The sequence below is a fragment of the Pelophylax lessonae genome, assembly GCF_965119305.1.
Source record: "Pelophylax lessonae genome assembly, chromosome: 1".
NCBI classification, from domain to species: Eukaryota; Metazoa; Chordata; class Amphibia; order Anura; family Ranidae; genus Pelophylax; species Pelophylax lessonae.
In genome coordinates, this window is record NC_138768.1 from 17,540,647 (window position 1) to 17,554,301 (window position 13,655).

General features: G+C 45.3%; 1 protein-coding gene across 1 annotated transcript in view; it reads left to right on the forward strand.

Moving 5' to 3' along the window:
• The window catches only part of LOC309568926 (vomeronasal type-2 receptor 26-like), a gene marked incomplete at both ends in the record, with an annotated part of 66,982 nt that extends 53,699 nt beyond the window's left edge, over positions 1-13,283 (forward strand). The window contains 2 exons of the mRNA XM_082274697.1: positions 11,536-11,659; positions 12,376-13,283. Coding sequence (XP_082130823.1) covers positions 11,536-11,659; positions 12,376-13,283 — 1,032 coding nt within the window. The remainder of the gene's footprint in view (positions 1-11,535; positions 11,660-12,375) is intronic.
• Positions 13,284-13,655: the final 372 nt, after the last annotated feature.

Genomic DNA, 13,655 nt, shown 5'->3' on the forward strand with positions numbered 1-13,655 from the left:
AACTTCTGCTGGGGACTTCACATAATCCACTCCGGCTAACTGTTGGGGAGGGAGACTGGCATTCTCCGCTCCCAGACTGTGGATCTCTCGCTGGAGAGGAAGGATCACCACCTTCTTCCCCGAATGGTGCAGCTGCTGTTGGGGAGTGGCTGTTTCCTCTGCTCTGACTGACTGTTTGGAAAGGAGGACGACAATCTCCTCTCTCTTCTCCCTCTGGATCCTGATCTTCTGCTGGGTAGTGATTACCACCTTCTCACCCTGGGCCTCTGGGACTGCCACAGGTGTGGGACAGAGGTCTTGGACCCTCTGTCCAGTTGTAAGTTCTTCAGATGGAGAAGTTTCTTGTAACTCCACAGATGCTGCTGGCCGGAAATCCCAGGTCCCTGTCAGTGGTGTAGCAGAAAGGTCAGCTGCCTCTTCTCTGAAGGAGGCTGAAGCTGCGGTTGGTGTTGGGCAGCGCTCAGCGATGTTAGGCCCTGATGCCAGGTGTTCTGCAGGAAATTAAACTGAAAAGTTAGTGGCCTTGCACACATCTTCCTGGGTCACCAATTGTTGCAGGCAGAGGTCAGCAGCGCTATGCCTGGATGCCCACTCTTCTGCTGTAGGCTCACTGGGATGTTCCTCCTCAGCAGAAAAGTCTATTAAATCCCCAGCCTCTGGAATTGCTGAAAATCCAGGGCATGGGCTGGTGGCACTTGGGCCCAGTGCCAACACTTTGGCGGGTGATTTATCATCCATATCATCCTCCGATGGAAAGTCAATTAAATCTGTGATCCATGGTTGGGGAATTAAGATGGGTTCCTCTTCTCCCATACCTTTAAACTGCAGGTGGGAAGATGAGCTGGCTGCTTCATCTCCCATACCTTTATCCAGCTGCTGGACAGATGCATTCCTCCATCCAAGCTCGTCCTGTGCAATAACAGGTTCATCAAGGTGAGTCAGCACTTGCTGCATCCTCCATAAGACCTCCGCATCCAAAACCGTGGGTGCAGGTTAGCAAAGCACACTATTGCTGTGCCACATTGTCAATTCTTCAGTCAGGATTTCTGGACTGTCAGCTGGTACTTCTGGACATTCACAGGCAAAGGGAGCCCTGGCTCGGAGCTGAGCAGAGTCTAGCAGCCATCTGTAGGCGATCTCCAGCTCCCATTCCTGAACGGCCAGAAACGCCAAATCTTCCATTGGACAGCCTCTCTAATAACAGCCCCGAGCCGCAATAGGAAAAGCCTTCTGTTGAGCTGTCGTCTGCTGTACATGGGCACACTTGGGTTACATACCAGCGGAGGGCTCTGTAGCTCTCGTACCAACAGCATTTCTACCTAGACCAGCCTGCTTAACACAGCTTTCAATTCCTTGTGCGGTTCTATCCCCAAAAACAAAATTTGAACTTCGTACTGCTACCAATACCTTTCCCTGATGTCGCAGCTAATGGGCTAGCGCTTCCTTCCAGAGTTCCCAACTGATTACATCATGCCATCCTAGCAGGATCTTCTCTGACACTGATCTCCTGTGCTGTATCCGCATCTCTAGCAACCTCCTTCCTAATTCCTCTTCCATGGTGACTGATATTTGTACCTCTCCTCTTCTGCTATCCGGACCTAGGTTCCCGGTGGAGGTTTGGATGTCCCAGACTGCAGGAAGCATCCCACCGTTTGCCCCCAGTGTAACGGAACCGCAACCGCACTGTACTTGTAAAAGGAGGGTAGGCAGTATGGCGCTCATAGGCTGTGCTGCAGGTTGTCAGCTGCAATAAAAAAATAACGAGGTTAAGATGTGTACCCTGGGTGGACCTGGATACAGGTCAGCTGGTGATCAGGGTGGGTATACACAAGGGGAGAAAATTACAGGCCTTTGGCAAGTCCCTAAATAAAACAGGGGGAATAAAGTCAACCTGGAATCCAATGTGGGATAAACCGCTCCGGGATGGATCCAGGAGTGGATGGATGGATGAAAAGGGTACTCAGGGCTGCTGTCCGTAAGGAGTGAAATCAACTCTGTGCAGGAAGTAAGAAGAGAGGGGAGAGCGCCTCTTGAGTGTGGTAAAAGTTTTTTATTACAACAATGATGTAGTGACTTACATATAGGTTAGGGTCATAGCGAGTCAGACGTGGCGCTTCAGCAGCGGCTGATGGTGTAGGCAGTTTCCAAGCATCCAGGCTGTCCCTGGGTTCCGGAGGGTTGGAGAGACCTGCTCTTGTCTTCCTGATCCCCTAGAGTGGCGGTGAGGAGGCTGGAGCTGCGGCTGGTGGCTTGTGGCTTGCGGCGGCGTCTGACGTCACAGGAGTGCGGGCAGGAACTGAGGGCAGTCTGGGCTCACAATGCATTTCAGAGTGTGCGCGGAAGTCCGATCCTGGACATGCGCACTCCTTTGTCAAGTATCCAGAGAGGGGAAGGCAAGGCAGTCTATAAAGTCCACAGATGGGGGGGCGTGTTCTATGATGGAGCGGCGTTGCAGGTGGAGAGGATCAATTAAAAACAGCAATACAAGTGGTAATGCATAGATGACTTCACAATAAAAGTGATCAATTAGAAAATCATGGACTAGACTATAAAGCATCAATGAACTACAAACATGCAAATATAATTATGAGCATTATCAATGAACTATAAAGATGCCATAAGAATTGAGAGAATTCTCATGATAAGATTAAGCTGAAAGTCAATCAACAATAATAAACAATAGATGACAAGAGACACAAAAGTATGGGAGCATACATTTATGTAGATATGTGGTGCTAAGGACAGTGATGTAAGACTACCGGTGGTTCCTTGGTAGCTAGCGAGTGGGCAAATGGACAGTGTTATACACTCCTAAGTACACACCTTCCCAAATTTCACATACGCAGTCCAGAGGTGGATTTTTGGTGTGTTTCCAGAAAGTGGCGGGGGACGCTGTGTAGATCACAGCCGGTTTCGATGAAGCGTCTATGTTTGCCGAACCGCTGTCTTAGAGGACAGATGGTACGACCCACATATAGGAGTGGGCATATACTTTTGTGTCTCTTGTCATCTATTGTTTATTATTGTTGATTGACTTTCAGCTTAATCATCTCAATTCTTATGGCATCTTTATAGTTCATCGATAATGCTCATAATTATATTTGCATGTTTGTAGTTCATTGATGTTTTATAGTCTAGTCCATGATTTTCTAATTGATCACTTTTATTGTGAAGTCATCTATGCATTACCACTTGTATTGCTGTTTTTAATTGATCCTCTCCACCTGTAACGCCGCTCCATCATAGAACACGCACCGCCCCCCCCCTCCATGGACTTTATAGACTGCCTTGCCTTCCCCTATCTGGATACTTGACAAAGGAGTGCGCATGTCCAGGATCGGACTTCCGCGCACACTCCGAAATGCGTTGTGAGCCCAGACTGCCCTCAGTTCCTGCCCGCACTCCTGTGACGTCAGACGCCGCCGCAAGCCACAAGCCACCAGCCGCAGCTCCAGCCTCCTCACCGCCACTCTAGGGGATCCGGAAGACAAGAGCGGGTCTCTCCAACCCTCCGGAACCCAGGGACAGCCTGGATGCTTGGAAACTGCCTGCACCATCAGCCGCTGCTGAAGCGCCACGTCTGACTCGCTATGACCCTAACCTATATGTAAGTCACTACATCATTGTTGTAATAAAAATCTTTTACCACACTCAAGAGGCGCTCTCCCCTCTCTTCTTACACTGTACTTGTGGACTTCCGTCAGTACATGGCTTCCTCCCAGTCGTGAACATAGATATCAGATTTTCCCAGCTGCCCCATACAAAGCTAGCCGACAACTTAGCTTGTATAAGTTTTGGAACCTTCCGCTTAATTGAACAGTTTCACACTCATTTATACATTTCACTGTCTCTTACTCCCTGAAATATGTACATGTCTCATTTAAACCCCACCAATTTTTCCTTTAGTGACGGTGAGTACCGTCACAATGGGATTTTTTCATTTTGATCCATAGGGCTAAACTCCGCCCACATTAATGATTGCAGGATAGAATTTGAGGTGTTAGGCTAGACTTCCGCTTTAATAAGCCAATCCACCACCTCCTCTGCATGCTGTGGCTGGATAGCATGGGCAGCATCACTAAACAGGGAAAAAAGTGCCCTGCCTGAGGATGGATCACATCCACCTTTCCCTGTGGACACACACACTGCTGGCCCCTTCACAGTGCCATGGGAATGTCTGCCTCTCATTGTTGGCCTCCTAGACATGATAGGGGGGTTATTACCCACATTTTTTAGATACTGGGAAATTTGAAATTGGATGCAGCTGGGGTGTAAACATTATTAGGGATGTTAGAGTCAACAAGGATGATAGTGGGTATTTCAAAGGAAATAAAATCATGTAGCCAGAGGAAGATAAATCACAGTGCAGAGAAACTGCAGAAAAGAGAGGAATACAGTGAGCTTCAAAAAAGGGGAGGGATAGAGAGAGAGGTGTAGGAAGAGCATGAAAAGAGTTTTATGGGGAGAAAAGATGAAGGTCATTGTAACCATATTTGTGCACTTGTAACATTACAGTTGTGTGCTTTCTTATTTGCACCACAGTTACATTTTCAGGACAAGCCATTGGGGGGAATTCCCCTTGGTCTAAGATCCAAGCAGTACAGGGGTGTAGTAGAAAAGTCAGAAACATGAGAATAGTCATAAAGCTGTGTGGTAGGGATTTGAAATATCACTGTCCACATTCAGACCATTATCATTTTTGTCAAACGGAATTGTTATTCTCAGTTCAAAGTCCCTATAGGAACCAAAACACCCATGTCTTTCATAAAATGGCCTGGTTGTGGTTAGTGATGTCCAGGCCCGGACTGGGACAAAAAATAGGCCCAGGCATTTTAGGCTGAGCAGCCCATTTTTTTAGAGATAACAGGTAATTTTAGGGTACATTAAAAATATATTACCCAATTTTGGGTAAAATATAAAAGATGAGTTTGTGTCAAGTAAATAAATACCCAACATGTCAAACCTTAAGACATTGCATGCCCGAAAATAGCAACACATTTCAGTACCCTATATTTTCCATAGGCAAAGCTATTAAAGATCATAGAGGTCATCAGTTCAGAGTTAACCATGAATAATGATCCTATAATTATTGCTTTCATTCCAGTGTGCAGGATCATATATTACACGTGTAGTGAAATCAAGGTTTTTGTTCACAGGCGCCTCCAAAATTTGTATGTAGTTTCGTATGGTGGTGGTGGTATAGGGATGACATCAGTAGCAGTGGTGGTGGGTATAGGGATGACATCAGTGGCAGTGGGAATAGGAATGACATCAGTGGCAGTGGTAGTGGGGATTGGGATGACATCAGTGGCAGTGGTGGTGGGGAGAGGGGTGACATCAGTGGCAGTGGTAGTGGGGATTGGGATGACATCAGTGGCAGTGGTAGTGGGGATTGGGATGACATCAGTGGCAGTGGTGGGGATAGGGGTGACATCAGTGGCAGTGGTGGTGGGGATAGGGGTGCCATCAGTGGTGGTGGGGATAGGGGTGACATCAGTGGCAGTGGTGGTGGGGATTGGGATGACATTAGTGGCCGTGGTGGTGGGGATGGGGGGTGACATCAGTGGCAGTGGTGGTGGGGATAGGAGTGACATCAGTGGTGGTGGGGATAGGGGTGACATCAGCAGGGCCGCTGATAGGGGGGGACCACCAGCCCTCTTGTAGGGGGCCCGAGCACACAGGGGGGCCCACACAGAGAGGGGGATTAGTGATGGACAACATTTACAGAAATCTTCCTCCAGCACCTGAATCTGATCTGCCCCTCTCCCTGCTATCAGCTTTTATCTGTTGAGAAAGAGACAGTGGTCCCTCACTAATCCCCCTCCCAGCACTTATCTCTGCTCAGGAGTTTATTTGTAAATTGTAACTTTGTTTCTCTCTCTCTGTCTCTCTGATCACTGAGCTCCAACTGCCCAGCCTGTATATTTTTCTCATCTCATCTTCTTTTTTATTTAACATAGTTTTTTTTTTTAGATTTAGCAGGAATTATGCGAGTTCTGTTATATTTGTGTCTGATAATAGTGATTTTGTTGTAATTTTAGCTAAATATATCTTTAATATTTTCTTCAGGGGGCCCTGCAAGGTAGTCTGTACGGGGCCCCGCGATTTCTAACAGCAGCCCTGGACATCAGTGGCAGTGGTGGTGGGGATAGGGGTGACATCAGTAGTGGTGGGGATAGGGGTGACATCAGTGGCAGTGGTGGTGGGGATAGGGGTTACATCAGTGGCAGTGGGAATAGGAATGACATCAGTGGCAGTGGGGATTGGGATGACATCAGAGGCAGTGGTGGGGATAGGGATGACATCAGTGGCAGTGGGAAAAGGAATGACATCAGTGACAGTGGGGATTGGGATGACATCAGTGGCAGTGGTGGGGATAGGGATGACATCAGTGGTGGTGGTGGTGGGGATAGCGTTGACATCAGTGGTGGTTGGGATAGAGATAACATCAGTGGCGGTGTTGAGGATAGGGATGACATCAGTGGGAATGATGAGGATAGGGTTGACATCAGTGGGAGTAGTGGTAAGGATAGGGATAACATCAGTGGCAGTGGTGGTGGGGATAAGGATGACATCAGTGGCAGTGGTGGTGGGCATAGGAATGACAATGTTCACTGCCACTGATGTCATCCTTATCCTCACCACCTTGGCCACTGATGTCATCCCTATCCCCACCTCCCCACCACCACCGCTACTGGTGTTATCCCTATCCCCCCATAACCACTGCCTCATGGGAGGGGTGGAGATCAGACAGAGGGGTGGCCGTGGGAGGGATGGGATCAGGCAGAAGGATGGTGGTTGGAGGGATGGGATCAGGCAGAGGGATGGCGGTGGGAGGGATGGGATCAGGCAGAGGGATGGCGGTGGGAGGGATGGAATCAGGCAAAGGGATGGCAGTGGGAGGGATTGCATCAGGTAGAGGGATGGCGGTGGGAGGGATGGGATCAGGCAGAGGGATGGCGGTGGGAGGGATGGGATCAGGCAGAGGGATGTCGGTGGGAGGGATGGGATCAGGCAGAGGGATGGCGGTGGCCTCACTCAGGGAATTCAATGTCCATTCTAGGATCTTGGGATCTTCAAGGCTCTCATGGCCAACTTTACAGCTAAACTTCTTCCCATTCCCAAGATCCTCCAATGTAATAGTGAGCTTCAAAGTGGACTGGACACAACGTTGTAGAGGCCAATCTGTGACTAAGGATTACGTTTTTCAGCTGGCAATGTGGCATAGTCACTTCACTTACCTTGCAGGGCAGGCCTTGGGTGGTGCGGCGCCGACGCTGCAGAATGACACTGTTCCTTCCCGCTTCCCGACAGCAGAACTCAGAAGGGCCCCTCTAGCTCCACCCCCTTCACAGTCACGAGTCACCATCTAACCCCTCGTTTCCAATTCCACGGTCCACCCCTCCTGAGCTGCCTAGAGAAGGCTGGATGGCTGTGGAGCTAGCCGCAGTGAGCGGTGCTGGGCTCAGCATCAGCCCAGCTGCTCAGTGGGGAGTGGGCACTGGGACATACCCAGCCGGCCAGAAGAATATGCGGCCGCGGCCCTCTCCACAGAAACGGCCGCGGAGAGGTCAGCGGCAAGCGAGGAAGGCGCCGCCTGCCCAAGCAGCTGCCTCGGAATCCGAGGGACGTTCACGGAAGTGACATGTGCTTCGGCCCACCGGGCATATGCCAGGTCTGCCATATGGCCAGTCCGGGCCTGGTAGGTTCCTTTTTGATTGTGTGACAATGTTTAATACATTTATGTGGATTCGCGATTTGCAGCCTTTTTTGTTGCAAGGTTTTGTTCCATTTTTTAAATCTCTGTCCTCAGAATGAAGCTTCTTGATGAATAATTTATGTCTGAGGTTGGGTGGTTGCCGGTCAGCACTGGGGGTTGTTGGAATATTCCTTTCAGTGTTCTGTCCTCTGTTATGATGGGTTCCATCTATTTCATGATCTCTCTTATCCCTTCTAGTGCTGGATTGTATGAGGTTACCAGAGGTACACGACTACTTGTTTTCTTCTCTTTGTATTGTAGGAGATTTTCTCTTTGGGTTTTTAACTCAATGTTTATACTTGTACTGATAGTTTTGTTGATGTAACCTTTCTACTGAAAGGATTCTTCTAGTACTCCTAGATGTCTATGTCTGTCTTCTGGTTCAGATCATATTCTGTGGTACCCAGACTAATGAAGAGCCCCCTTCTGGAAGGGTTCATGTGTTTCCACCAAGGTATACATTAGATAGAATGGAAAAAACTTGTTTCATTTTGTTGCAGATAGAGTCGTTATGTTACTAATTTTGTTTCATTAAAGAATTAGTTTGGTTTCAGAATTTGTTTAGTTTTGTTTTGTTCAATTTCATTTTGCTTTAATTAAAATTAGTTTTGTTTATTAATTTACTAACCGATTCCAACTTTTCATATTTACATAGTTTGTGAGGTTGAAAAAAGACACCAGTCCATCCAGTTCAACCTATGATGTGTGTGTGTGTTTGCTGTTAACCGTACATTGTATACCCCTGTATGTTGTGGTCTTTAAGGTGCCCATCTAATAGTTTTTTTAAACTATTGATGCTCCCTGCTGATACCACTGCTTGTGGAAGAGAATTCCACAGCCTTACTGCTCTGACAGTAAAGAACCCCCTACGTATCTTAAGGTTAAACCGTTTTTCCTCTAGTTTTATTGAGTGGCCACGTGTTTTATTGTATTTCCTTTCCCTAAAAAGTTTGTTCCTTATGCTAGGGTTGCCAGTACAGTATTTGTACATTGATATGATATCCCCTCTCAAGCGTCTCTTCTCCAGAGAGAATAAGTTCAGTGCTTGCAGTCTTTCCTCATAGCTGATGTCCTCCATTCCCCTAATTATTTTTGTTGCTCTTCTCTGGACTCTCTACAGTTCCAGCACATCCTTCCTGAGGACCGGTGCCCAGAACTGGACAGCATACTCCAGATGTGGCCAGACCAGAGTCTTGTAGAGAGGGAGAATAATCTCTTTATTTCTGGAGTGAATCCCCTTTTTTATACATCCCAGTATTTTGTTGGCTTTGCTTGCAGCGGCTTGGCATTGCATGCCACTACCAAGCCTGTTGTCCACTAGGACCCCCAGGTCCTTTTCCATCTTAGATTCACCCAGAGGTTCCCCCCTAGTGAGTAGCTTGCTTTCTGGTTTCTGGCACCCAAGTGCATTACTTTACATTTTTCAACATTAAACCTCATCTGCCATTTAGTTGCCCACCCCAGAGCAATTAGAATTTGGAATGGATGAAAACGATCAGCCAATTTGAATTCTGTGTGAAGAAATAGCTGGCTGTCAGCGGGCTTCCCCACTGACAGAAAATGTAAAGAAAAGAATGCCGGCTTTGCCTGGCAATAGAAAAATGTTAAAAAAACAACAGGCATGGAGTCTTCCCCCCCAAGTCCATACCAGGCCCTTCGGGTCTGGTAGGAATTTTAAAAGGAACGCCATGCCAAATTTAACAATTTAACAAAAAAAAAAAAAATGGCACCCCCTAATATCCATACCAGACCTTTATCCACATGCCCTTAAAGTGGGGAGGTGGGTTCTTTGAGGCAGAGGGGTTCTGCCTCCACCCCAAAGCACCTTGTGACATTTTGTAAAGAAAAAGAAAATGCATGAAATCCCATTTAAATTGCCGGCAATACAATACTATTCTCGGCAATAGAAAGATGTTTAAAAAAAACGGTGTGGGGTACACCCCCCCCCCCAGTCCAAACCAGGCTTTTCAGATCTGGTATGGATTTTAAGGGGAACCCCATGGCAAAATAAAAAAAAAATGGTGTGCCCCCCCCCAAAAAAAAATCCATAGCAGTCCCTTATCTGAGCATGCAGCCCAGCAGGTCAGGAAAGAGGGGAGGGGGGGACGAATGAGTGACCCCCCTCTTCTGAATTGTACCAGGCCCCTGCCCCAAAGCACCTTGTCCCCATGTTGATGGGGAAAAAGTCCTCATCCCCACAACCCTGGGCAGTGGTTGTGGAGGTCTGCGTGTAGGGGGCTTATCAGAATCTGGAAGCCCCCTTTAACAAGGGGGCCACCATATCCCGCCCCCCATGTGAATAAGTATTGGGTACATAGTACCCCTACCCATTCACCAAAAAAGTGTAAAAAAGGAAAAACCACAAGAAGCTGTTTTTGACAAGTCCTTTTTTAAAAAATAAAAAACAGTGTCCCTCGAAGTAATCCAATGTCAATAAAGACGCCCTCTGCATTCGGAAAAAAAAAGATGTTCACGCAGACACGGAGGCCCATGCCTACTGCAGACCCCTCTGTTTCACAGTTCTTAAATAGGTAAGGGGTAGGGCCACCTGTCTACGTCACCTGGTGGCACCATCACCTTCTGATGTCACAGACCCAGCATGCATCGTTCGATCCAAATCCAAATTCTAATTGTTCTGAAAAGTTAGAATTCATTGGAAAATGAATAAACGAAAGATGTTAATGTATTTTAAGTGAATTCCTTACTATTCATTACTATTTCATTCGGAGATTCGGATACATCCAAATCTCCGAACAATCAAAAATGTATCCGAATTTGTATTCGGACCGAAAGAATTGCACATGTCTAGTACACATGTTACATCATTTTAAACACCAGAATCTTGGCTTACTTACACTATTGTAGGTAGTCAATTAACACAGCGCTAGCATACATAAAAATACATTAACATACTCATGTGATACAAAAGGAAAAGGTATAAGGAAAAATCCAAAAATTAAATATATAAATGTCCAAAATAATAAAAAAAACTCCAAAAAAGTGTCCAGTGATATAAAAATACAATAAGTGATAAAGTGCTCCTAGTGCAGATGAGAACACTCATGCTCCAAGTGGTGGTGACCCCTCCAGGACCCCTACTCACCAGAACATGTGGACCCTGCGTTAGGGTCTAGAGAACTTATGGGCACTTAGATGCAAATGACACCAGGACTCCTCCTTAGGGATCAAAAGTTGAATGGACCCTCCCAAACGTAGGTAATCCTGGCATTTTAACCTCTGAAAAGTTTAGCTTAAGCCCAGGGTACTTGTTATCCTCCTTGTAACTTCTCTGTTACTCTGCCTGGAGCTAAATCCAGCCACTTCTATAAGGGGAAGCACAAACACTGGAGAGCATGTTCTTGGAGCAGCTCCCTCTATATGACTGCCAAACAATTTTTGGCCCTAGCAACACTTTTTTACTTACACTATTATATCTGTAGTTTTGCTCTTTTTTTTTTTTTTCCAAACAATAGATTTTTATTAATTTTTATGAAGAGTAACAAAAAAGTTACAGAGAACATATAGTGCGGTCGCAGCCGCTAATGGTAATATAAGAATACGGTGGTTACAAAGATGAACTGCACCAATGGGTAAGGCAACAATAACAAAACCGTAGAGTGTGTTGTACAAGAGGAAGCAACACGTAGAGTAGGATATAGTAGAGTTACCATGGCTATATTCCATTGATTGCAAGGCACATAACGGGAATAAACTAATATTCGTAACATCATGTAGTTTTTCTCTTGAATCGTTCATATCTTTCCATATTATCTTAGGTCCCAAGGGGTCGATGCTCCGAGGAATGTCTTCCAGGGTTCAGAAAATCTGTAAGAGAAGGATATCACCCATGTTGTTATAATTGTGCTCCATGTTCAGAAGGAGAAATATCAAACCAATCCGGTAAGCTTCATATTTCCTTCAATATAAACTCTGATATTGAATTAGAATATTAAAACTTTTAAAGTCCCTTAAAGTGATTCTGTAGCCACTTTACACTTTGCAGGCTGAACATCTCCCTACATTGTATGAAATTAATGATTACTGATGGCGCCTTTCTGCCTTTTTTGGGGAAAAGATTACTGCACTTTTCTTCTACCTCTGACCCTTCTGGGAGTGTTGGAGGCTTTCTCAAGCAAGCAACAGGAATCAGATTCCTCCAACTGTCTGCCTGAGAAAGCCTCCAACACTTTTGCACTTATCTAAAATAAATGGTCTGGAAAATGATTTCACTGAAGAGACCAAAACTAGTAAAATAAGGGAATGTCATTGTTACATACATGTTAGGGTTACAGATAGGCTGTGTCATGGCCACCACTGAGGCTGAAGGTGCTTTTATTTTCAGTAGGTCATCATCACACTTTGTTCATGACTAAAGTTTTCTTCAGATATTTACCATATATATACTTCCAACATTTTTTTGTTTGTTTTGTATGGCTTTTAATTCATATTCATTATTACATCCTAACTCCCAAATAAAAACAATAATAATAATAATACAAATTATTACAAAATAATAATAAACAAATTAAATTACTGAAAAAATATGCATAAGTGTCAAATAGTTGCATTCTTTCTGTACCGTGCATAATGTTATTTCACTTATTTTTACTCTACAGACAGTAAAATCTGCAAGAAATGTCCTGAAAATGAATGGCCTAACAAAGCTAAAAATATTTGTATTGAGAAGGTCAATGAGTATTTATCATACGAGGAGGATATTCTAGTTTTATTCTTTTCTGTATCTTCAGTCATATTTGCTACAACATCTCTCCTTGTATTTGGACTATTTTTTTGGTTTCGGAGCACTCCCATAGTCAGAGCCAATAACCGGAACCTCAGCTTCATTCTGCTCCTCTCCCTCATACTGAGTTTCCTGTCTGTATTCCTCTTCCTTGGCCGTCCTGTGGATATTACCTGTATGCTGCAACAAGTCACTTTTGGAGTTCCCTTCACCATCTCAGCATCTTCTATCCTAGCCAAAACCATCATGGTCTTCATTGCTTTTAAAGCGACCAGACCTGGAAGCTCTTGTAGGAAATGGGTGGGAGTCAAACTTCCCAATACAGTCATGTTATTCTGCTCATTCATTCAGGTTATGAATTGCATTCTCTGGTTGTCCATCTCTCCACCATTTCAGGAGTATGACATGGACTCCTATCCTGGGAAGATCATCATTCAGTGTAATGAAGGGTCAGTTATTGGGTTCTACTCTATGTTGGGTTATATGGGGTTTCTGGCAGCTGTGAGTTTTGTTCTGGCTTTCATGGTGAGGACATTACCGGACAGTTTTAATGAGGCCAAGTACATCACCTTCAGCATGCTGGTGTTCTGCAGTGTCTGGATTGCCATGATCCCGGCCTATCTGAGCACCAGAGGGAAATACATGGTGGCTGTGGAGATATTTGCCATATTGACCTCCAGTTCTGGAATATTATTGTGTATGTTTTCTCCAAAACTCTACATTTTACTTTTAAAACCTGAGCTGAACACAAGAGGAACAATGCTGGGGAAAAGAATGCTGTAAATGTAACTCAATGATTCAATGTATAATGCTGTAGACCAGATTAAATCAGTTCAGTCATATTGTTACAATCATGATCATTCTTATCATAATGAAGGACATTATCATCATCATTATTATTTTTTTGGGAATATTACCTGCCTTCTGTTTGTTAGTTGTACATAGGTGGATGGAAGGTAGATGTTACAGGGTAGGAGGTTATTTCAGAGCTTCATTTTTTTTATTGCTCTTACATGCCCCCTAGCATGCACAAGCAAAGTAGTGTGACTGCGCTGTCCATTGGACGAGATCATCACAAAAAATGCTATGGCCAATCAAAGTATCACACAATGTTACCAACATCTGCAGTTAGTAGCTTGCTACTACGTTGTTCTC